Source organism: Schistocerca gregaria, chromosome 6 (genome assembly GCF_023897955.1).
Source record: "Schistocerca gregaria isolate iqSchGreg1 chromosome 6, iqSchGreg1.2, whole genome shotgun sequence".
Classification (NCBI taxonomy): domain Eukaryota; kingdom Metazoa; phylum Arthropoda; class Insecta; order Orthoptera; family Acrididae; genus Schistocerca; species Schistocerca gregaria.
The window spans coordinates 236,659,681-236,686,303 of NC_064925.1; the positions used below are offsets into that span (position 1 = coordinate 236,659,681).

A 26,623-nucleotide genomic window follows, 5' to 3' on the forward strand; every position below is an offset into this window, starting at 1 on the left:
CATTGTTAGTACTTTGTCCAACCTCAGTTCTTCGTAATTACCTCAAAAATTCTCTTCTGCAACGATTTTGTTAATGTTTGTAGTTCCTTCAGTGAAATTGTTGCCTGCTCTTCTCGTATTCCACATTTCAGTTCACATAACGTTTTTTTTTTCCTTTTCTGTGCAACATTTAGTCTAAAATAGCAAGAATACTTGTAAATTTCAAGTGGTTCAAATGGCTCTGAGAAGTGTGGGACTCAACATCTGAGGTCATCAGTCCCCTACAATTTAGAACTACTTAAACCTAACTAACCTAAGGACATCACACATATTTATGAACGAGGCAGGATTGGAACCTGCGAGCGCAGCGGTCGCGCGGTTCAAGATTGAACCGCCTAGAACCGCTCGGCCACACCGGCCGGCAAATTTCAAGTGCAAAGGGTTTTCAGCCTAACATATCATTGCAGAAATTTTGAGATCCCTGAATTCCGACTTGCTATAACAGAATCCCAGAATTTTCAAAATACCTTGTCAGTAAGGCTTACATAGGACAGCCCACTCGCAATGTGAAAGAACTTTGCACTGGACATCAGCGCTCCGTTCACCTCTTGTAAATAAGCAAGTCTGCTATTGCCGAACATTGTATTGCCACTTGACATTCAATGGAGTAGGACAGAACTATGATTCTGTACACGGAAACATCTTTTTGTGAGTCCATTTTTAAAGAGTTCGTGGAAATGCACCTGGCGGAAAAGCTGATGAAACACGGTAAGGGCTACCAGTTGGACAGTGCCTGGAACCCCATCATCTCCTCGATCTTTCCTAGCTGAATACTACACCGTGTGCCAATAGACGCGACGAGCATTAATGCAGAGGACGGCTGAGTTTGGCGGTTCCACCATTGAAGGCGCTGCCGCTGGTCCGTCTGTCAACTTAATTTTGACGCGTCGACGGGATACTCACAGCGCGCTATGTATTGCGGAACGGGGTGAGTCTCCGTTAGTCTTCGATGTCTCATCTTTCCAGCGGTGGCGCCCTTCCTGGTGGAATCGCGAAACTCAGCCGTCCTCTGGATTAACGCTCGCCGCGACAGTTGGCGCACTGTGTATTCTTCAATTACGACAGATCGAGAAGATAATGGGGTTCCTTGCACTGTCAACTGGTAGCCATTATCGTGGTCCACAAGCTTTTCCGGCAGGTGTATTTCTACTGGCAGGTGCCCAGTAGAAATATCGTGAAATGAATTAAACGATGACCGGCTGCAACTGCGGTAATTCATCAAGCCAAGCTAAAGTTCTCTGGGGCTGATTACCATAGTGCTCAGAGCCATCTAAACTTTTATGGGAACAAAAACGTGCAATACGAGTTATATGTGATGTGAACTCAAGAACATCTTGCAGAGACCTGTTTAGGGAACTACGCATACTAACTACTGCTTCCCAATATATTTATTCCTTAATGAAATTTGTCATTAAAAATATATCACTTTTTCTAACCAACAGCTCAGTCCATGGAATTAATACTAGAAATAAGAATATCTTCACAACTGCTTAAAATCACTTATTATTGTATAAACTGGTGAGCATTATTCGGGAACCCACATTTTCAATGACTTGCCAGCAGCTATAAAAAGCTAAACAACCAATGAAATTCAGTTTAAGAGAAGCCTAAATGATTTATTGGTGGCCAACTCGTTCTACTCCATTGATGAATTTTTCAATAGAACCAACGTTTATTGGACATTTTTCTCGTTTTTGTCCACACTACCGCCACTGAAAGTTACCAACCCTACACTCTCCGCGACACAAGAACATATACTTGTATTCAAGTGTCAGACGTATCAGGACGATTTTCAATTATAACTTTCGACTCGTTCGTTTCCGGTACAGGGATCCTTACTTCAAATTAATACATTTATCGTTCTTCATCGCCGTAGAAAATCTATAACACCATCACGGAATCACTCCGGTTATACGTACATTTACACACCCCCGCGCCTATATTTGACGCTCTGTAGTCTCGTTGGATGAAGTTTCCGGACATGGGTTCCTATTCAAAATACGATGTACTCATTCTCTCTACAAGTCCTAGAAGTCTGTAACGGGAATTTCGGACCACCCTGTATATAATGTAGTGCAGTAATGTGTTCATTGTAAATAAGTATTTTAGTAGTTCTATTATATGTTTATTACCTTATAAATAAATAAAACATTTTTAAAATTTTAAATTGAGTGCAGTAATGCGATCTTAGTAAATGAGTGTTGTAAAAGGATTCTTTCATATAGTGTTCATTTAAAAAAATGACCATCATTCCACTTGGGAAATGTCTAAGGTACATTAGCTTATTTGTTTTAGTTGTAAATATCTGTCACGTGTTATTGTTTTTCTCTCATGTTCTACATCCTGGGGGACCTCCTCGCTACGGATCAATTACAAAGAAAGTAGATCTAATCTAATCTAATCTAAGCCCGAAACTTATTTGACCTTTTACGCATTATTTCAGTCGTTTTCAGAACTTTCCCTAGCTAACACCACCCAACAGGGAAAGGAAAAAGATAATCGCTCACATAAACTACTGAATGTACCTGAAAAATTGTATCATTGAACGACACAATCGTATGGAAAAAATACCTCATTTTTCATTGACCTATGAGGAAATAATTTGAAACTAATAAAACCAATATAATTACGATTAGTGTCATTGGCCAGAAACGTTTTACATGCTTAATGACAAATGTTTAACACATCTACTCATTTGCAAGGTAATGAGTCGTTTCGAGCTGTTTTATAGATGGGAGTTCGGTTCTTTAAAGAATCAGATTGTGTTTGTGAGTGGGACGAGCTTAAGTCTCTCCATGCGAGGCAAGATTTCTGTTATTTTATTTTTGTTGCGATGCATTTCTGTCTGTGTAGGTAGCAGTATAGAAGACAGAGGACAGAAAGAACGTCAGCTTTGATCCTAATCTAATCTGTCTTTCTCATTGCATTGTAGATCTAGATTTCAAGTGACAGTGCAACTATTATCATTGCGTTGTAAGTAGTCATGTAGACGGAATGTAATTACAGCGACACATGTTCCACGCTCAAACTTAGACCAACTGTCCTAGGTTACTTCTCGATCGTGGGGCACTATCATTCCCATGGAATCGAACTGTTCCTAATTGCAATTCCTACGTATATAATTGAAGTGACAGCCTTTAGGTTTAAAGAGTGTCTTTTAGTGCTCATGAAGATGTCTTCCCACGCTTCTTTATTTATGGTCAATTGGCACTTTTCGCACAGCACAGGTATCTTGTTTAAATAATTGTGCCGTTGGTTTTGATCTTATCGTGAATTCACTACATGGTAAATAACAGCATCATCTGCAAACAATCTGAGATGGCTGCTCAATTTGTATATTAAATCGTCTTTATAAAGGTTGATACAAAAGCAACTGTACACATTTCAAGGATGTAATGTATGCATCAAAATAAGAGTCAAATGTTAAAATAAGAGTTAAATGTTTTCTGAAATTGGCTCATTTCAGAGTTATGCAGTATAAAAGGAATTACAAGATAAACAAAACACAAAATTAATTTTTATCAGAAAGCAACGAAACGAAGGGACCCGAAATTCAATACAGTTATGTACTGTACTTTTATCCCAGGACATGTTCAAAATGGTGTCTATGTAGGGGAAGACAGTATCGTGCTTGGCATCTTACCGCTCTCTGAATGTTGGGGGCTCTGTTCATCTCATTCTGAGATGCACATTTTGAGTTTGCTGCTGTATTTGCGCTGTATTTTCAGTTATATCACAAAAGAAAAGCTCCTTCAGATGGCCCGAAAGATAAAAGTACAGGGTGCTTAGATCCGGAGATCCGACTGCGGAAGTGACTGGTCCTGCACGATCAATCCAAGTATATGGTTAAGTAACAATGAGATACTCTCTTGCCGCCGGACTGAAATATACAGACGCACCGTTGTGCGTAAACCACAAGTAAGTTCGTGTAGCAAGTGAGACATCATGGAGGAGACCACCCAATGCATCTCCAAAAGCTATCGATACACTCTGCCAGTCAGGCACTGTGAAATAAAATGCGCTCCGAGTAAACCGATTGTCCACTATAGCACACCAGATGATCATTGCAAAATGATTTTGATAACTTCTTACTGCAGGTACACGATGTTTCTCATACAGGTACACGTGCATGTTACGAGCGTTCACAATACCCGCAAGGGTAAAGAGGCTCTCATCCGTAAAAGGTACCAGAGGACCACACAGTGGCGCTCGGGTAACCACTGACAGAAATTCTGACGTCTAGGATAGTCTGTAGGTGCCAGCTCCTGTGCTTTCTGTATGTAAAAAGGGTGGAATTGCTGTGTCCGTAGCAGGCGCCACACAGGTCACTGAAGAGCCCCTGCGGTGGCAGTTGCACGGCGTGAAGTATACTGTGTGATCTAAGGTATCCGGACACCTGGCTGAAAATGACTTACAAGTTCGTGGCGCCCGTCTTCGGTAATGCTGGAATTCAATATAGTGTTGGCCCACCCTTAGCCTTGATGACAGCTTCCACGCTCGGAGGCATGCATTCAATCATGTGCTGGAGCGTATCTTGGGGGAATGGCTGCCCATTCTTCACGGATTGCTGCGCTAAGGAGAGGTATCGATGTCGGTCGGCGTGTCCTGGCATGAAGTCGGCGCTCCAAAACATCCCAAAGGTGTTCTGTAGGTTTCAGGTCAGAACTCTGTGCAGACCAGTCCATTACGGGGTTATTATTGTCGTGTAATCACTCCGCCACAGGGCGTGCAGTATGAACAGGTGCTCGATCGTGTTGAAAGATGCAATCGCCATCCCTGAATTGCTCTTCAAGATTGGGAAGCAAGAATGTGCTTAAAACATCAATGTAGGAATGTGCTGTGATTGTGCCACGCAAAACAATGGGTGCAAGTCCCCTCCAGGAAAAACATGACCTCAGTATAACACGCCTCCGAATTTTACTGTTGGTACTACACACGCTGGCAGATGAAGTTCACCGCACATTCGCCATACCCACACACTGCCATTGGATCGCCACATTATGTACCGTGATTCGTCACTCCACACAAAGTTTTTTCACCGTTCAATCGTCGAATGTTTACTCTCCTTACACCAAAGGGAGGGGTCGTTTGGCCTTTACCGGCGTAATGTGTGGCTTATGAGCAGCCGCTCTCACCTGCAGCCTAACTGTCATAGTACTTCCAGTGGATCGTGTTGCAGTTTTGAATTCCTTTGTGATGGTCTGAATAGACGTCTGACTATACACATTAGAACCCTCTTGAACTGTAGGCCGTCTTTGTCAAACAGACAAGGTCGGCCTATACACTTTTTCGCTATATGTGTCCCTTCACGTTTACTCTTCACTATCACATCGGAAACAGTGGATCTAGGGATATTTAGCAGTGTGGAAATCTTGTGTACAGATGTATGAAACAAGTGACATCCAATCACCTCACCACGTTCGAATTCCCTCAGTTCCACGGAGTGTCCCATTTTGCTCTCTCATGGTGTCTAATGACTACTGAGGTCTCTAATACGGAGTACCTGGCAGTAGGCGACAGTACAACGCCCCTAATATAAAAAGGTATATTTTGGGGGGAGTTGGACACTTTTGATCTTCATCTACGATTTCCAGGATGTTCTCAAGACCGGTGATGTAATGCTTAGCACAACTGATAATACGTGTCTTAACTCGGAAATAACGCAATTTCAGAAAAAAAAATTCTATAGCAATTTAGACTTATTTCGATGCATAGATTACACTCACGAATCTTGTACAGTTACTTTTGAATCACCCTGTGGGCTGGTCACAGCAGAAGGCCTAAAATACTTACTTGGGGAACGTCGGCTATCACTTCTGTTTTACAAGGTCATTTTCCGTCACTACAGTACTGGCTATTAAAATTGCTACACCACGAAGATGACGTGCTACAGGCGTGACATTTAACCGACAGGAAAAAGATGCTGTGAAATGCAAATTATTAGCTTTTCAGAGCATTCACACAAGGCTGGCGCCGGTGGTGACGCCTACAACGTGCTGACATGAGGGAAGTTTCCAACCGATTTCTCATACACAAACACCAGTTGACCGGCGTTACCTGGTGAAATGTTGTTGTGATGCCTCCTGTAAGGAGGAGAAATGCATACCATCACATTTCGGACTTTGATAAAGGTCGGATTGCAGCCTATCGTGATTTTAGTTTATTGTAGCGCGAGACTGCTGCCCGCGTTGGTCGAGATCCAATGACTGTTAGCAGAATATGGAATCGGTGGGTTCAGGAGGGTAATACGGAACGCCGTGGTGGATCCCAACGGTCTCGTATCACTAGCAGTCGAGAAGACACGCATCTTACCCGCAAGGCTGTAAGGGATCGTGCAGCCACGTCTCGGTCCCTGAGTCAACAGATGGGGACGTTTGCAAGACAACAACCATCTGCACGAACAGTTCGACGACGTTTGCGGCAACATGGACTATCAGCTCGGAGACCATGGCTGCGGTTACCCTTGACGCTGCAACTCAGACAGGAGCGCCTGCGATCGTGTACTCAACGACGAATCTTGGTGCACGAGGGCCAAAACGTCATGTTTTCGGATGAATCGAGGTTCTGTGTACAGCATTATGATTGACGCATCTGTGTTTGGCGACATCGCGGCGAACGCACATTGGCAGCGTGTATTCGTCATCGCCATACTGGCGTATGATTCTGCGTGATGCTATGGGGTGCCATTGATTACACTTCTCAGTCACCTCTTGTTCACACCGACGGCAGTTTGAACAGTGGACGTTACATTTCATATGTGTTGCGACCAGTGGCTCTGCCCGTCATTGCATCCCTGCGACACCCTACATTAAAGCAGTATAATGAACGACCGCATGTTGCAGGTCAGGTGGATACAGGAAATGTTCGACTGCTGCCCTGGCCAGCACATTCTCCAGATGTATCACCAACTGAAAACGTCTGGTCAATGGTGGCCGAGCAACTGGCTCGTCACAATACGCCAGTCACTACTTTTGATGAACTGTGGTATCGTGTTGAAACTGCATGGGGAGCTGTATCTATACACGCCATCCAAGCTCTTTTTGACTCAATGCCCAGGCGTTATTACGGCCAGATGTGGTTGTTCTGGGTACTGATTTCTCAGGATCTATGCACCCAAATTGCGTGAAAATGTAATCACATGCCACTTCTAGTATAATATATTTGTCCAATGAATTGCCATTGATCATCTGTATTTCTTCTTGGTGTAGCAATTTTAATGGCCAGTAGTGTACCACGAACTGCGGTCTTTCCCGCAGCAAATCACTCATGTGGAAGGTGATTAGACGTCTGAAGCTGAGTTATACAAGGGAGCTCACCTGATTAAGGTATCGGGAGTTTACTGGTCGAGACTCTACACCTCCGTACCTTGAGGTATGGTGGCCGAGACGTGAGCGGTGGAGAGACGCCTGTGGAGGAGTCCGCAGAGGGGCGGCGCCGGCGTCTCCGGGCGGTAGTGGGCGGGGTAGCGCGGGAACAGCTCCAGGGGGAAGCCGGCCTCGAGCTTGAGCACGATGCCGTGGGCGAGGCCGCGCAGGTCCTGCCAGCTGAGGCGGGACTCGACGCGCAGCCGGCGCAGCACGGCCGCCACGGCCGCCTTGGCCAGCAGCAGGCCGTAGGCGCGCCCCACGCAGATGCGCGGGCCCGCGCCGAACGGCACGTACGCGTACGGGTGGCGCGGCCGAGCGCGCGGCTCCGCGAAGCGCTCCGGGCAGAAGTGCTGCGGGCTGTCGAAGTGGTCGGGGTGGCGGTGCGCCGAGTAGCTCAGCACCAGCACCGACGCGCCCACCGGCAGCGTGCAGCCGCCGATCTTCAGCTCCGACGTCTCCACCTCGCGGTGGATGATCGGCGCCGGCGGGAACAGCCGCAGCGTCTCCTGCCGCGCAGAGGGCGCACGTCACGCGGGCGTGCCAGCATCGGGCGCACGGAGTGACCAATTTTACGTCGGGGAATTGGGAGAGGGAACAACAACTCCAAGGAAAGGCACTTCTCATCCTCACCGGCTGAATCAGTAAAAGAGGCCATACTGTGCTACGGTCGTAATCTTAAACACGACCGGCACACTCGGTTACGAAAAGTAGGTGGGGCTCAAGCACCAAGATTTAAATTCTTGCGAACTAATAGTTTCAGAGTTCCTCTTCGATAAGACACCAAATCTTTTCTTTTTACCATCGAAATGTTATCCTCACACTCTCCCGGTTAGTAGCCAATAATTAAAAAAGCATGCTAAAAAGCATTGTCCGTAATTTTTTATGTGAAATCTCTTAAGGGGAGACGTTAATGAAAAACACATACTATTTCAAAAATGCACCAAATCCACAGTTTTTTTAGATATGGCAATGAAATTATGTACCACTCTTCACACGAATGTAACACGTGGACTTATAAAATCCTTTGATTCTATACAGGGTGCTCCACTGATCCTGACTTATTTAACGAAATAAGCGTGAAACGAAAAAACTACAAAGAACGAAACTCGTCTAGCTTGAAGGAGGAAATCAGATGGCTTTGTCCTTGGACCGCTAGATGGCGCTATCATAGGTCAAACGGATATCACCTGCGTTCTTTTAAATAGCAAACCCCATTTTTATTACATACTCGTGTAGTACGTAAAGAAATATGAATGTTTTAGTTGGAGCATTTTTTTCGCTTTGTGACAGATGGGGCCGTAATAGTCACAATTGTATAAGTACGTGGCATCACGTGACATTCCGCCAGTGCGGACGGTATTTGCTTTGTGATACATTACCCGTGTTAAAATGGACCGTTTACCAATTGCGGAAAAGGTCGATATCGTGTTGATGTAAGGCTGTTGTAATCAACATGCCCAACGGGTGTGTGCTGTTTATGCTGCTCGATATCCTGGACGACATCATCCAAGTGTCTAGACCGTTCGCCGGATAGTTAGGTTATTTAAGGAAACGGAAAGTGTTTAGCCACATGTCAAACGTCACCCACGACCTGCAACAAATGATGATGCCCAAGTAGGTGTTTTAGCTACTGTGACTTGTGAGGAACGGTGTCAAAAAGCTTCTGGCAATCAAGATATACATAATCGCTCGTGATAAGTGTGTAATCCACCCCTGCCACTAATTTTAGTTGTCGTCATTCCACTATATAGCCTATAGTAGTTCATTATTCGCAAATTCAAATTCATTACTTCATGAGAATACAGAGCTAGCAGTGTGACACAAGAATGATGTTTTCAGCCGCACGGGATTAGCCGAGCGGTCTGGGGCGTTTCAGTCATGGGCTGTGCGGTTGGTCCCGGCGGAGGTTTGAGTCCTCCCTCGGGCATGGGTGTTTGTGTTTGTCCTTAGGATAATTTAGGTTAAGTAGTGTGTAAACGTAGGGGCTGATGACCTTAGCAGTTAAGTCCCATAAGGTTTCACACACATTTGAAAATTTTTTTAAATATATTTTCTGAATCCATACCGACTGTGTGTCAATAGATCGTTTTCTTCGATGTAGTTCATAATTTTTCGGACACAGTGTATGTTTCAAAACCCTACCGCAAATCTATGTCAGTTGTATGAGACATTTATTCATCGCATTATTCCTGTTTCCATTTTTGAGTACTGATGTAACCAGTGCAATTTCCGAGTCTTTAGGTACCAGTACGGACCTTTCATCGAGCGAGCAGTTCTATATCACTGCTAAGTGTGGTGCATATTCTGAAACTAACGTAACTGGTATGCAATTTGGGCCAGAATATTTACTCTTAGTTATTGATTAGAACTGGATCACTACACCAAATATGTGTAATTTTAAGTTACTCATGTTTCCTGCAGTTCTTGATTGTAATTGTGGAATTTAACTTCGTATTTTGGCGAACGAATTTCGGAAGTCTGCATTTAGTAACTGTTCTTTAGTAGCACTGTCATCGGGAACATTAATATCGCTATCGCGTAGTGAAGGTATCCATTGTGCGTAACCGCTGGTGTGATTCACATGCGACCAAATTTTTTTTGGACTTTCTGTTTGATTTCGTGACAGAGTTTCGTCGTCGAAACTATTAAAAGCACCTCGCATTTAAATACGCGCTAAATTTCTGACATCTGTAAAACTCCAGCCACCTTCTGGATTTTGCGTTCTTTTAGATTTGGTATGCTTTTCTGATCACTTCTGTAACATTGTTCTGACCTGTTCTTTGTACGTCTAGGGATCAGTTCCGTGGGCCGGCCGCGGTGGCCGAGCTGTTCTAGACACTTCAGTCCGGAACCGCGCGACTGCTACGGTCGCAGGTTCGAATCCTGCCTCGGGCATGGATGTGTGTGATGTCCTTAGGTTAGTTAGGTTTAAGTAGTTCTAAGATGTAGGGGTCTGATGACCTCAGATGTTAACACCCATAGTGTTCTGAGCCATTTTTTTGGTATCAATTCCGTCTGTTATTGATTTACATTGTTTCTTTGAACTGAAGCCACCTCTCGTCCAGCTTACGTAGTTAGTTATGTTTTGCACTTATTTTAGGTTGGTTTGGATTTTACGGTATACAGTCTATTTACAACAACTTTTTGGTCATTATTTCTTGTACTGATAATGATGCTCCCTATCCGTTCAGGATTATTTGTTACAAAGAGGTCAAGTATACTTTCTAAATCATTTACATTACGAGTGGGCTGCTGAACTAATTGCTAAAAACAGTCTTCGGAGAAAGCATGCAGTACAATTTCTGACGAAGATTTATATGTATAACAGGCTTTGAAACTGTATTTTCGTCAACAGATCGAATGTTGATTGCCATCACCACCGAATTGTAACCATATGAGTGGGGTTCCTATTTGAGATGATAAAAGAAGTTTTCTTTCATCTTCTGAGCAACTGTATGATCTGTGTCAGGGGTGTCAGCAAAGGGAACCAGAAGCATTCGGGAACAAAATTAGGACCCCGAAACCAAGGAATTTCTTATAAAGAAATTTTTCATTAATTACGGTCCCACAAATAAAATTTTCCATCAACAATAAAGCAGAACATAACCTAGTATGTGTTCGTAAAGGAGATATGTTTGTAACAAGTTTTGAGACGTTCGTGGATGTGATTGCTAACAGCTGAAAATAGTAGTTCTGAGAGTAGTGCTTGTGAAAATGTCGCTTTTGAGGAAAGTCAATGACAGATTATGATCCAATTTGACCGTGGGAGTCCTGACAGTAGTGGCTGACAGTGTACCCGTCATGAGAACAACAGTACAGAAAATACTTGTTATGAAAGCATCCATTGTGAGGGTAGCCACTGTGAGAGTGTCGATCAAAATAGTACCAGTTGTGAAAGTAACATTAGCAGCAGTGAAGGAAATAGCTCTTGAGAGTATCAGATATAATGGGAGCAGTCGGAGTAAAGATGTTCACACATTAGTTCTATAGATAATTAGGTACGCGACTTGATTCGGAATAAATTTATCATTAAGTTTGCACATACAAGAGGGTCTACTTGAGATAACTATACATGTATGCAACAATTTGATACTGTGTCGTAGTTTCTACTAGCTTTTACAATGTGATGTGTCAAATGTAACTGCAAAAAATGATGATAGTATAAATATCAAAACCATTATAATAAGACATTTAAGTGTCCGCAAATACGAGACGTGTGTGCTAGTGGGATTTATGAGAAACGATTTCTTTACACTCTAGCACCTTCACAAAGTAGACATTAACACAAAGTCTATCATCCCGCTAGATGACCAAAACTAGACAGAGCCTCTGTTGTGAGTGACAGGTTATGAGGCATAACACAGCTGGAATGTTGTACCTAGAGGATAGTGTAAGTAGAAACACATAGGGATAGTGTTTCTTGATTGGTCTTTCAGTCTCGTAACCAAATTTTTAATCACGCGAAGGAATGTACATTACAAACTGTCATAAGCAAATTTCTCCATTTGCTACTGTTTCTGTTGTTGTAAGAAATGAGGTTGTGGTCTTTTTTGTAGCGTCTGGAAGTATTACAACTTCTACATATTTAAGTACTGCTTAGTATATTTGCCCCCCCCCCCCCCCCCCCCCACTGAACCGCGGGGGTGAGGTGGTTTGGTGCCACAGCAACAGACGGGTATATGTCGAAATTCTAGATAAACGTGTGGTTCCTGGAAATGGACAGTAGCATTTCATTAGTTACAGGGGCAACTGTTTAGATGGATGACTGATCTGGCCTTGTACCATGGTACTCCGAAAGGCTAAAAGGAGGTGGAAACTACAGCCGTAATTTTCCCGGCGGCTTGCAGCTCTGCTGTATGGTTAAGTGATGATGGCGTCTTCTTGAGTAAAATATTCAAGAAGTAAAATAGTACCTCATTGGTATGCCTGTGTGGGGACTACTCAGGAGGACATCGTCATTAGAAGGAAAAAAAACTGGCGTCCTACGGATCAGAGCGTGGGATGATGGCTGCCTTAATCGGGCAGCAAGGATAGAAAGTTAGAATGGGGAGTGGGTAGGTTGAATTTAGGTATAGTGGGGATTAGTGAAATTCGGAGGCTGGAAAAACAGGATTTCTGGACAGCTAACTACAGGGGTATAAAGAAAACGTCGAATAGGGTTAATGCAGCAATGTGTTTATTTACGAATAAGAAAACGGGGATGCTAGTAAGCTGCTATGAACAGTATAGTGAACGTATTATCGTAGCCAAAACAGCCATGAAGCCACGCCTGTCATAGTAGTACAAGTTTACATGTCAGCTAGCTCCGCAGATGATGAAGAGATTGAAGAAACGTATGACGAGAAAAAATTACTGGGATAGTTAAAGGAGACGAAACTCTAATCATGATGTTTGTGATAAGGGACTGGAATTCGATTGTAGGAAAAGGAACAGGCATACAAGTACTAGGAGAATATGGACTGAAGGGAAAGGAATAAAAGAGGAAGCCGCCTGGTAGAATTTTTCACAGAGCATAATTTAGTCATCGCTAAGACTTGCTTTAGGATAATATGTTTTCAGATGGATTATGTAATGGTTAGACATAGATTTTGGAGCCGGATTTTAAATTGTGAGACATTTTTAGGAGTGGTAGTGGAATCTGACCACAATTTAATGGTTATGAACGGTAGATTAAAACTTAAGAAATAAAAAAAAGCTTGGAAATTGAAGAGATGAGACCCGGATGTTGTTGTTGTTGTCTTCAGTCCTGAGACTGGTTTGATGCAGCTCTCCATGCTACTCTATCCTGTGCAAGCTGCTTCATCTCCCAGTACCTACTGCAACCTACATCCTTCTGAATCTGCTTAGTGTACTCATCTCTCGGTCTCCCTCTACGATTTTTACCCTCCACGCTGCCCTCCAATGCTAAATTTGTGATCCCTTGATGCCTCAAAACATGTCCTACCAACCGATCCCTTCTTCTAGTCAAGTTGTGCCACAAACTTCTCTTCTCCCCAATCCTATTCAATACCTCCTCATTAGTTACGTGATCTATCCACCTTATCTTCAGTATTCTTCTGTAGCACCACATTTCGAAAGCTTCTATTCTCTTCTTGTCCAAACTAGTTATCGTCCATGTTTCACTTCCATACATGGCTACACTCCAAACAAATACTTTCAGAAACGACTTCCTGATACATAGATCTATATTCGATGTTAACAAATTTCTCTTCTTCAGAAACGCTTTCCTTGCCATTGCCAGTCTACATTTTATATCCTCTCTACTTCGACCATCATCAGTTATTTTACTTCCTAAATAGCAAAACTCCTTTACTACTTTAAGTGTCTCATTTCCTAATCTAATTCCCTCAGCATCACCCGATTTAATTTGACTACATTCCATTATCCTCGTTTTGCTTTTGTTAATGTTCATCTTATATCCTCCTTTCAAGACACTGTCCATTCCGTTCAACTGCTCTTCCAAGTCCTTTGCCGTCTCTGACAGAATTACAATGTCATCGGCGAACCTCAAAGTTTTCACTTCGTCTCCATGAATTTTAATACCTACTCCAAATTTTTCATTTGTTTCCTTTACTGCTTGCTCAATATACAGATTGAATAACATCGGGGAGAGGCTACATCCCTGTCTCACTCCTTTCCCAACCACTGCTTCCCTTTCATGCCCCTCGACTCTTATTACTGCCATCTGGTTTCTGTACAAATTATAAATAGCCTTTCGCTCCCTGTATTTTACCCCTGCCACCTTTAGAATTTGAAAAAGAGTATTCCAGTCAACATTGTCAAAAGCTTTCTCTAAGTCTACAAATGCTAGAAACGTAGGTTTGCCTTTTCTTAATCTTTCTTCTAAGATATGTCGTAAGGTCAGTATTGCCTCACGTGTTCCAACATTTCGACGGAATCCAAACTGATCCTCCCCGAGGTCTGCATCTATCAGCTTTTCCATTCGTCTGTAAAGAATTCGCGTTAGTATTTTGCAGCCGTGGCTTATTAAACTGATAGTTCGGTAATTTCCACATCTGTCAGCACCTGCTTTCTTTGGGATTGGAATTATTATATTCTTCTTGAAGTCTGAGGGTATTTCGCCTGTCTCATACATCTTGCTCACCAGCTGGTAGAGTTTTGTCATGACTGGTTCTCCCAAGGCCGTCAGTAGTTCTAATGGAATGTTGTCTACTCCGGGGGCCTTGTTTCGACTCAGGTCTTTCAGTGCTCTGTCAAACTCTTCACGCAGTATCATATCTCCCATTTCGTCTTCATCTACATCCTCTTCTATTTCTATAATATTGTCCTCAAGTACATCGCCCTTGTATAAACCTTCTATATACTCCTTCCACCTTTCTACCTTCCCTTCTTTGCTTAGAACTGGGCTGCCATCTGAGCTCTTGATATTCATACACGTGGTTCTCTTCTCTCCAAAGGTCTCTTTAATTTTCCTGTAGGCAGTATCTATCTTACCCCTAGTGAGATAAGCTTCTACATCCTTACATTTGTCCTCTAGCCATCCCTGTTTAGCCATTTTGCACTTCCTGTCGATCTCATTTTTGAAACGTTTGTATTCCTTTTTGCCTGCTTCATTTACTGCATTTTTATATTTTCTCCTTTCATCAATTAAATTCAATATTTCTTCTGTTACCCAAGGATTTCTAGCAGCCCTCGTCTTTGTACCTACTTTATCCTCTGCTGCCTTCACTACTACATCCCTCAGAGCTACCCATTCTTCTTCTACTGTATTTCTTTCCCCTATTCCTGTCAATTGTTCCCTTATGCTCTCTCTGAAACTCTGTACAACCTCTGGTTCTTTCAGTTTATCCAGGTCCCATCTCCTTAATTTCCCACATTTTTGCAGTTTCTTCAGTTTTAATCTACAGGTCATAACCAATAGATTGTGGTCAGAGTCCACATCTGCCCCTGGAAATGTCTTACAGCTTAAAACCTGGTTCCTAAATCTCTGTCTTACCATTATATAATCTATCTGATACCTTTTAGTATCTCCAGGGTTCTTCCACGTATACAACCTTCTTTCATGATTCTTAAACCAAGTGTTAGCTATGATTAAGTTGTGCTCTGTGCAAAATTCTACTAGGCGGCTTCCTCTTTCATTTCTTAGCCCCAATCCATATTCACCTACTATGTTTCCTTCTCTCCCTTTTCCTACACTCGAATTCCAGTCACCCATTACTATTAAATTTTCGTCTCCCTTCACTATCTGAATAATTTCTTTTATTTCATCGTACATTTCTTCAATTTCTTCATCATCTGCAGAGCTAGTTGGCATATAAACTTGTACTACTGTAGTAGGTGTGGGCTTCGTATCTATCTTGGCCACAATAATGCGTTCACTATGCTGTTTGTAGTAGCTTACCCGCATTCCCATTTTCCTATTCATTATTAAATCTACTCCTGCATTACCCCTATTTGATTTTGTGTTTATAACCCTGTAGTCACCTGACCAGAAGTCTTGTTCCTCCTGCCACCGAACTTCACTAATTCCCACTATATCTAACTTTAACCTATCCATTTCCCTTTTTAAATTTTCTAACCTACCTGCCCGATTAAGGGATCTGATATTCCACGCTCCGATCCGTAGAACGCCAGTTTTCTTTCTCCTGATAACGACATCCTCCTGAGTAGTCCCCGCCCGGAGATCCGAATGGGGGACTATTTTACCTCCGGAATATTTTACCCAAGAGGATGCCATCATCATTTAATCATACAGTAAAGCTGCATGTCCTCGGGAAAAATTACGGCTGTAGTTTCCCCTTGCTTTCAGCCGTTCGCAGTACCAGCACAGCAAGGCCGTTTTGGTTAATGTTGCAAGGCCAGATTAGTCAATCATCCAGACTGTTGCCCCTGCAACTACTGAAAAGGCTGCTGCCCCTCTTCAGGAACCACACGTTTGTCTGGCCTCTCAACAGATACCCCTCCGTTATGGTTGCACCTACGGTACGGCCATCTGTATCGCTGAGGCACGCAAGCCTCCCCACCAACGGCAAGGTCCATGGTTCATGGGGGGGGGGGGGGAGACCCGGATAAATTGAAAGAACCAGAGGCTCCTGAGAGTTTCAGAGGGAGTACAGTAGAAGACCAATGAGTAGTTTGAATAGATGAAGTAGTGAAGGCAGCAGAGGATCAAATTGGTAACAAGACAAACCCTCGTAGAAATCCTTGGATAATGCAAGAGATTTGACTTTGATTGTTGAAGGGAAAACATTTACAAAAATGCGCCAAATGAAACAGGTGAAAGATAATATAAATGTTTAAAAATGAGATTGGTATAAACTGAGAAATTGCTAAACAGGAATCGCAAAAGGACAAAATGTAAAGATTGAGAAGCATATTTCTCTAGAGGAAAGATAATCACAGCCCTGACGAAAATTAAAGAGGCCTTTGGGGAAAAGAGAAGCAGGGGTATGAATATCAAGAGCTCAGATGGCAAAGAAGGAAAAGCTGAAAGGTGGGCGGAGTATGAAGAGCATCTGTACAAGGGAGATGAGCTTGAAAGCAATATTATAGAGAGGGAAGTGAACATAGATCAAGATCAGATGGCAGATACTATACTGCGAGAATAATCTGATAAAACTCTGAAAAATCTAATTCGAAACAAAGCCCCAGTGAATAGAAAATATTTCGTCAGAGCTAGTAATAGCATTTGGAGAGCTACCCATGACAAAACTCGTACATCCGGTGTGCAATATGTATGGGACATACGAAATACCCTCAGACTTCAAGAAGGGTGTTGTATTCCAATTCAAAAAAAAAAAAAAATAGTTGCTGACAGGTGTTAAAATTACCGAACTGATAGTTTAACAAGTACAAACACGAATTTATTACAGAAGAATGAAAAAACTGGTAGAGGCTAACCTCGGGAAAGATCAGTTGGATTCCAGAGAAGCGTAGGAACACGTGAGACATTACCGAATCTACAACTGATCTTAGAAGATGGGTTACGGAAAGGGGAACAGACTTTTATACATATGTGATTTAAAGAAACGTTGTTAGTGTTAACTGAAATACACTCTTTGAAATTCTGAATGTAACAGGAATAAAGTACAAGGAGCGAAAGGCTATTTACAATGTGTACAGAAACCAGACAGTAGTTATAAGAGTCGAGGGACGTGAAAGGGAAGCAGGGTTGAGAAGGGATTCAGACAGGATTGTAGTCTATCATGATGTTATTCAATATGTACACTGAACAAACAGTAAAGGAAACGAGGTAGGAGAAAGTAGACGAGGTACTGGCAGAAGTGAAGCTGTGAGGACGGCGCGTCAGTCGTGCTTGGGTAGCTCAGATGGCGCCCGGCACGTTGGCTCAGCGTGTTCGGCCAGAGGGTTAGCAGCCCTCTGTAATTAAAAAACTGAGCTAATCGATCAACAACGAACTTAAACGGATATCTTACGACGTCCGCCCCGAGCAGATGCAACGAATAAAAGCGAACAAAATGAGATTTAAAAAAAATGGTAGAGAACATGCCGGCGAAAGGCAAAGGTCCCGAGTTCGAGTCTTGGCCCGGCATACAGTTTTAATCTTCCAGGAAGTTTCAGCAAAGGAAACTAAAGAAAAATTTGAAGTGAGAATTAAAGTAGAGGGAGAAGGAATAAAATCTTTGAGGTTTGCCGATGACACTGATAACTCTGTCAGAGACACCAATGGACTTGAAAGAGCTGCTCAGAGCTACGTGCAGTGTCTTGACAGGAGGACATAAGGTTAGCATCAACAAAAGCAAACAAGGATAATGGAATGTAATAGAATTAAAAAGGCGATGCTAAGGGAATCAGACACTTAAAGTTTTGCCATTTTGGAAGCGAAATAACTGAAGGTGATCGAAGTAGAGAAGGTATAAAATGATAGCAAAAAGAGCAGTTCTGAAGCAGAGAAATTTGTTAGTATCGAATATAGTTTTAAGTGTTAGGAATCTTTTCTGAAGGTATTTGTCTGGAGTGTGGCCATGTATGGGAATGAAACATGGACGATAAACAGTTTACGAAAAAAGTGAATGGAGTTTTCCGAAATGTGGTGCTACACAGGAATTCTAAATATTAGGTGGATTGATCAAATAATTAATGAGGAAGTATTGAACAGAACTGAGGAAACAAGAGATTTATGGCACAACTTGATCAAAAGAAGGTATCGATTGATGGGACACATTTTGAGATATCAAGGGTATGGTGTGCGTACTGTAAGACCTCCAGCACACACACCATCAGATTATTTGACTAGTCGCTCTAACGAAGTAGGCGAGTGTCAGAAATATGTTTTGTGGTCTTATCGTGGCGTGTTTATCTTCTGCTGTTAGGTAAGACGATAGAAATGCCACTTGCACGCTTAGAGTAGCAGATTCACTGTGACTAACTTTAAACAGAACTTGATTAATTTTCACACAAATTTTTTAAAATAATAACAAGCATAAAACTTGGTTCTGGATGCTATTTACAATTGACAATCTGAAGTTCCTTTGGTATTGGTACGTTAATCTTATTCTCATATATATCTCTGATACTTGACAAAAGTGTCTATACATTTAGCTTCATGGCTATATACAGGAATATGGTAATCTTATTAGGTGCAGACTGAAACTTGACTATAGGCTGGTACAGACTAGTTCAGACAAATGAACACTGGTACAGACTGGTGCGGACTGACTAATCGGAGGTCTGTGCACTCATTATAATACCTCGTGAGTTCATGTATCACTGCGCAAGTGTGATCTGCGAGGAGAAAAGGTTCTACGTTAGCAGCAATCTCATTGGCTGCGTTACATATTAATACACGGATCGGCGGAAGCAGAATTTGGTCCGTCTCTATGGCAGCGCCATCTCGTAGTGAGAAGACGGACGAGCGCTGCGCCTGCGCTGTTGTACTTAGCGGGGCGCGCTCCAGTGGGAAAGTTGGGTACGTGCTGACTATGTGGAACTATGTACACAACAAAGGGATAATCAGTTTAGTATTAGGGAATTATGGGGGGTAACATTCTTAGAGGGAGACCAAGAGACGTTTTCAGTAAGCAAATTCAGTAAGATGCTGGTTACAGTAGTTATTCAGAGATGAAGAGGCTCACACAGAATTGAGTAGCATGGAGAGCTGCACCAAATCAGTCGTTGGACTGAAGACGACAACAACAATGTAATATATTGAAGCTGTTTGGAGGATACTATTATTTCTTTAGTTAGAGAATCTGACAGAGAAAAATTCTACATACTTTTAAAGCTAGTCACTTAAGGTGGGTGCGGTTGAAACTGACTTCAGCCATCATACATCATTTTGCACCTTTAAACAGAAAAATATCTTCGACTGAACACATACTGATGGCAAATGAAATAAGATTCTCTAATTTTTATCAATTTTACCTGTCTTGAGAACAGTATTTTGTGTTAGTAGCCGATAGCTTCAATTTAAAACTTTTTGTTTTGTTTGTAATAGATTTTTGAAAATACTTCTTATCAATTTGATTTCACTTGATAATTAGTGCTATGTAGTAGAATAAAAAAAGTAACACAAAACTATTAAATACACTATCGACAAGACTTTATCGATTTGTCCACATACATATGGCCATGTTGTATCTTGTAACACATTGTCACATTAGGAAAGACCTTACCTTCTCGGAATAATTTTTGTAATTTCAGAATGACACTGCAGCACACATAAAGTGATTACTATGATTCCAAAACGGAATAAGAAAATATATCTATTTCTATTGTAGGACTAGATAGTGGCGAAAATTTTAAATGTGTTCGAACGTACGACACTGCCCGCTGCTCACTGAAACTACAAAAGCGTTTGAGCTACTAAACAGCAAGCATTAAATAGAAGAGAAGATGGAGAGATTTTCTTTGTGTAAATGCGGCTGTGGAGACAGTTTAAGTGCGTAGAGTTAGGTAGCGGTGCAGGTAGCTCACCTTAATGACAGCATCGAGATAGTGCAGGCGCCGTAGGTCAGCCGCTGTGGGGGTTCGTTGCGGGTCGTCTCCGAAGACGGCGTCCAGCTCCGCGACCAGGTTGTCCTGCACGCGCGGGTACATGCCGAGCAGCAGCAGCGCGAAGCAGATGGTGGTGGCCGTTGTCTCGTAGCCCGCCGACAGCAGCGTGTTCACCTCGTCCTGCAGCTCAGTCGCGCTGAGGCGGCCGCCAGACTCCGTGGCCGCCAGCAGGTAGTCCAGCACCACCTGTCAGCGGTCAACACGTCACTGGTTTGGTTCTGTTTTACGACAAAAGCATCTGAGAAGGGCTAATAAATCAGAGGTGGAGGTAAGATATTGACTGTCCTCGGCAGCCACTTGTCAACGAGGAGGAAGAAATCCTTCGAAATACCGTAAGTGGGATGTGGAACACACTTCTTCCGATGGCCATTTTTGCGGAGTCTGGTCTCTTGCTGATATAAGCCACCATGTGAACGAATGCGAAGCAGAGAACCACATTGTGGTGACATAGTTCAAATGGTTGAAAGGGTTCTGAGCACTATAGGACTTAACTTCTGAGGTCATCAGTCCCCTAGAACTTGGAACTACTTAAACCTAACTAACCTAAGGACATCACACACATCCATGCCCGAGGCAGGATTCGAACCTGCGACCGTAGCAGTCGCGCGGTTCCGGACTGAGCGCCTAGAACCGCGAGACCAATGCGGCCGGCGACTGGAAGTGAATCAAGGACTGTGAGAAAATATGTGTTAAGACATCAGGGAATAACTTCTCAGTGGTACTTCAGGAAGCTCTTGAGGTTAAAAACTGTACAAGAAGACATAGATTGTAAGATGTCCAAAAATAATTGAGGCTGTAGGACGCGAATGATACTCTGAGATGTATAGATAGGCACAAGAGTGATGTTCTTGGTGGATTACATCACACCCGACAGAATATTCGTGACTAAATAGAAAGACTCTTAGTTTTCATGCTGGAAGTTTATACGTTTAAAAATACTATCCTATTCCCTGCATCTTCGTCGATTTATGCATTTGACAAATATACTGAACACATCTCCTCCTTCCTTTCCGTGTCAACCTCTTCCTCCATCTCTCTGTCCACCTCATCCTCTCACCTCCGCCTATCTCCTCCTTGCCATTCTCTCTTATCTCCTCCATCTTTATCCTTTCCCTCTACTGCCTCATTCTGACCATACCTTCCACCTCGTTCTCTCTGACCATATTCTCCTCCCCCCCTCTCTTTCCATCTCCACCTCCCCCTCTTGATTTTCCACCTTCCCACTACCTCTCTATACCTTCCACCTGCCTCAGAAATCTCCCCCTCCTCCCCCCTTCACCCTATTTCCTCCTCCCCCCATCCTGTCAATATTCTCCTCTGTCCATCTCAAGCTGTTCCAAGTCACTGTATGTCTATCTTTTAAGCGATGGTTGCTTTGTGGGACTCGGTTGTTCGAAAGAGGATGTCAATTAACCAACCGTCAATTTTCAACCTTATTTTATTGGGCAACGAGTTTCAGCATTTTACTACTCCATCTTCAGGCCCCTGACAGACGTGTAGGAATATTCCGCCATGCTTGTGATCAAAACAGCGGTCACCAATAGTGGTGTTAGTAGATATTTGTTACAGTGACCACTTAAGCCATCACCTGCCGACTATTATCCTTCAATTAAAATAGCAAATGTTATCCCTGTGTCAACATTGTCGAAAATTGTGCAGACAGGAAGAGACCAATAAGACGACGTAATGACTGATAGGTGAGAGGTAATTAGATAGTATGCATTACCGATACCTTGGATGTTCGTAATCCTCGGAGAAACAGAGTGGAGTCATTTATGCAGCAGTGTATTACTAGCGACTGCTGACATTGCTGTTGCTAATGTTGTGCAGTAAGCTCTATCACGTACATGTACATGCACTGATGTGGCAAAAGTCATGGGATGGGGACAAGCACACATCCAGATGCTGGTATCATCACATACACAGGATATAATATGGCGTTGCATTGGTGGAGTTGTCATTTGCACTTAGTTGATTTACACTCCTGGAAATGGAAAAAAGAACACATTGACACCGGTGTGTCAGACCCACCATACTTGCTCCGGACACTGCGAGAGGGCTGTACAAGCAATGATCACACGCACGGCACAGCGGACACACCAGGAACCGCGGTGTTGGCCGTCGAATGGCGCTAGCTGCGCAGCATTTGTGCACCGCCGCCGTCAGTGTCAGCCAGTTTGCCGTGGCATACGGAGCTCCATCGCAGTCTTTAACACTGGTAGCATGCCGCAAAAGCGTGGACGTGAACCGTATGTGCAGTTGACGGACTTTGAGCGAGGGCGTATAGTGGGCATGCGGGAGGCCGGGTGGACGTACCGCCGAATTGCTCGACACGTGGGGCGTGAGGTCTCCACAGTACATCGATGTTGTCGCCAGTGGCCGGCGGAAGGTGCACGTGCCCGTCGACCTGGGACCGGACAGCAGCGACGCACGATTGCATGCCAAGACCGTAGGATCCTACGCAGTACCGTAGGGGATTGCACCGCCACTTCCCAGCAAATTAGGGACACTGTTGCTCCTGGGGTATCGGCGAGGACTATTCGCAACCGTCTCCATGAAGCTGGGCTACGGTCCCGCACACCATTAGGTAGTCTTCCGCTCACGCCCCAACATCGTGCAGCCCGCCTCCAGTGGTGACGGGACAGGCGTGAATGGAGGGACGAATGGAGACGTGTCGTCTTCAGCGATGAGAGTCTCTTCTGCCTTGGTGCCAATGATGGTCGTATGCGTGTTTGGCGCCGTGCAGGTGAGCGCCACAATCAGGACTGCATACGACCGAAGCACACAGGGCCAACACCCGGCATCATGGTGTGGGGAGCGATCTCCTACACTGGCCGTACACCTCTGGTGATCGTCGAGGAGACACTGAATAGTGCACGGTACATCCAAACCGTCATCGAACCCATCGTTCTACCATTCGTAGACCGGCAAGGAAACTTGCTGTTCCAACAGGACAATGCACGTCCACATGTATCCCGTGCCACCCAACATGCTCTAGAAGGTGTAAGTCAACTACCGTGGCCAGCAAGATCTCCGGATCTGTCCCCCATTGAGCATGTTTGGGACTGGATGAAGCGTCGTCTCACGCGGTCTGCACGTCCAGCACGAACGCTAGTCCAACTGAGGCACCAGGTGGAAATGGCATGGCAAGCCGTTCCACAGGACTACATCCAGCATCTCTACGATCGTCTCCATGGGAGAATAGCAGCCTGCATTGCTGCGAAAGGTGGATATACACTGTACTAGTGCCGACATTGTGCATGCTCTGTTGCCTGTGTCTATGTGCCTGTGGTTCTGTCAGTGTGATCATGTGATGTATCTGACCCCAGGAATGTGTCAATAAAGTTTCCCCTTCCTGGGACAATGAATTCACGGTGTTCTTATTTCAATTTCCAGGAGTGTATGTGAAAGGCTTTCTAGCATGATTTTGGCCGCTCGGCAGGAATTAACAGACTTTGACTGTGGAATGTTAGTTGGAGCTAGGCACATGGGACATTATATTTCGGAAATTGAATTCAGTATTCCGAGATCTAAAGTGTCAAGAGTGTGCCGAGAATCCCAAATTTCATGCATTACCTCTCTCCACGGACAACAAAGTGGCCGTCAGTCTTCACTTAACTACCAAGAACAGCAGCGTTTGCCCAGAGTTGTCCCTGCCAGCAGGCAAGCAACTCAGCATGCAGTAACCGCAGAAGTCAATGACATCGTATATCGAACGTATCCGATAGGATTAGGACTGGGAAATTTCGAGTTAACGGACTATGACAACAGACGACGAATGCGAGCGCCTTTCATAAACGCGTGACATCGTCCAGAGGGCCTCCAAAAATGGTTCCAATGGCTCTGAGCACTATGGGACTTCTGAAGTCATCAGTCCCCTAGTAATTAGAACTACTTAAACCTAACTAACCCAGGGACATCACACACATCCATGACCGAGGCAGGATTCGAACCTGCGACCGTAGCGGTTTCGAGGATCCAGACTGTAACGCCTAGAACCGCACGGCCACTCAGGCCGGCAGAGCGTCTCCCCTGGACTCGTGACCATATAGGTTGGATCTTAAATGACTGAAAAACCAAAGCCTGGTCAGATGAGTCTCAACTTCATTAGGTAGAAGATGATGGTAGAGTTCGAGTGTGTCGCACACCCCACTGTGCTATCTGGTGGTGTCTCCATAATTGTGTGGGCTTTATTTACAAGAAATGGACTGGATCTTCTGGCCCAACTGAACCGATCACTGACTGGAAATGGATATACTTTTAGACAGAATAGTTGCGTGGAGATAGTAACGATTGGTTTACTTATAATCAATCAATCAAAATGACAGCCACAATAGCGTTATTTATTTTGTTTGCCCTGAAGATGACTCCATCACGGGTTGAAACTGGTTTGCGACAAAATAAATAACTCGATTGGGACTGTCATTTCGATTGAATGTTTGGAAATGGATATATTAGAAACAAATAAGCCCTCGGTCACAAATATTAAGTCAAAATTGACCAGGTTACGACGCTACTATGAGCGTCGTCTTCAGAATTAAACTAACTGTTCTAAAACATATTAGGTGTATAATACATTAATAATATTAAAGTTTGCACTGACTGGAAAGAGATTCAGTACTTACAAATCACATTTAAAAAAAATCTAAGCTGGAAAGGCGACGTCATGAATAGTTGTCAAGAAGATGGCGAGTCGCTAAATGTTGATCGTACTTGAATTAACAAGGGTTGCATATACCTAATATTTTTAGAACATTTAGTTTAATTCTGAAGACGACGCTCAAATTTGACTTAATATTTGTGACCGAGGCCTTATTTGTTCCTAATGTAATTCTGACACGGTCACTGAACCTTAGCAGCTACCTGTATGTTCAAAGGAAATGGATATGTTCGGCTACCTGGAGACAAGTAGTAGCATTTCATGGATTTCATGTCCGCGAACATGTTAGCAGGACACAATTGTTCGCGACTGATTTGAAAAAGTGTTTGGACAATTCGAGTGAATGATAAGATTACCCATCGAGCATTTATGGGACGTAATCTTGCACCGGAAACAACTCCGCAATTATTGACGGCTATAGGGGCATCGTGACTCAGTACTTCTGCAGTCATCCTCCAACCCCTACTTGAGTCTATGTCACGTCGCGTTGCTGTGCTATGCCGGGCATATGGAGGAACGACACGATATTGGGAGGTATCCCATGACTTTTGCCGGCTAGGTGTAATTATGAGTGTTAACAGGGGTCACGTTGTGCTAGGCACCTGCTTGTCTCGACTGTCCCCGCCCGCAGCCTCCTGCCGGCGGCAGGAGCGCTGGGCGATGACCTCCTGCGAGAAGGCGTTGAGCTCGGCGAGCGTGCGCGCCTCGTCGCGATAGAGCGCGGTCCGGCGGTAGAGCCAGCCGCAGGCCCACAGCCACGGCTTGCAGAACTTCTCCTCCACGATGGCGACGCTGCGCGCCAGCAGCTGCACGTAGCGACGCTCGCCCGCCGCCGCCGGTGCCGCCCCCATCGTGGTGCGGCACACCGCCTCCAGCACGGCTGCCGCCACGTACGGGAACACGTCCAGCGTCGCGCCGTCCGCCAGGTCGGCCAGCGTCGCCGACAGCTGCTCAGCCTGCCGCGACAGCTCGGGCACCATGTCCTGCACAGGCGCGTCTTACCATTCCACTCACCTTGCGCATGTCCATTGATCACTGGTGCCTTACAGGGCCATTGAAGGCACAGTAAGGTTAGTTTCTCTACAACAAGCTCTACAGTTTTAATTCATTTCTTTAATCCTTTTTCGGCTTGGTAGGTTGGGGTGCCGGTTATGCTCTTATGATGATGCGGATGATGATCAAGTTTTCGTATAACTTCCTGGCAGATTAAAACTGTGTGCCGGACCGAGACTCGAACTCAGGACCTTTGCCTTTCGCGGGCAAGTGCTCTACCAACTGAGCTAACCAAGTACGACTCATGACCCGCCTCCACAGATTTACTTCAGACAGTACCACGTCTCCTACCTACCAAATTTTACAGAAGTTCTTCTGCGAAACTTGCAGAACTAGCATTACTGAAAGAAAGGATATTGCGGAGACATGGCTTAGAGTGAAAATCTCGTTCTGGAAACATCCCCCAGGCTGTGGCTAAGCCAGGTCTCCGCAATAACCCCACAACTTTACTTCAGCCAGTACCTCGTCTCCTACCTTCCAAACTTCACAGAAGCTCTCCTGCGAACCTTGCGTAAATAGCACTACT

The 26,623-nt window shown here is 44.1% G+C and overlaps 1 protein-coding gene across 4 annotated transcripts in view; it reads right to left on the reverse strand.

The window, feature by feature from the left end:
• LOC126278486 (cytochrome P450 4C1-like) overlaps positions 1-26,623 on the reverse strand; it is a 50,146-nt gene that overhangs the window by 3,209 nt on the left and 20,314 nt on the right. For 2 of the 4 annotated variants that reach the window (XM_049978643.1, XM_049978644.1), the window contains 3 exons: positions 25,647-26,027; positions 20,304-20,570; positions 7,405-7,912 (listed from right to left, as the gene is read on the reverse strand). In XM_049978643.1, coding sequence (XP_049834600.1) covers positions 7,405-7,912; positions 20,304-20,570; positions 25,647-26,027 — 1,156 coding nt within the window. The remainder of the gene's footprint in view (positions 1-7,404; positions 7,913-20,303; positions 20,571-25,646; positions 26,028-26,623) is intronic. The other 2 variants (XM_049978646.1, XM_049978645.1) reach the window with 1 other exon arrangement.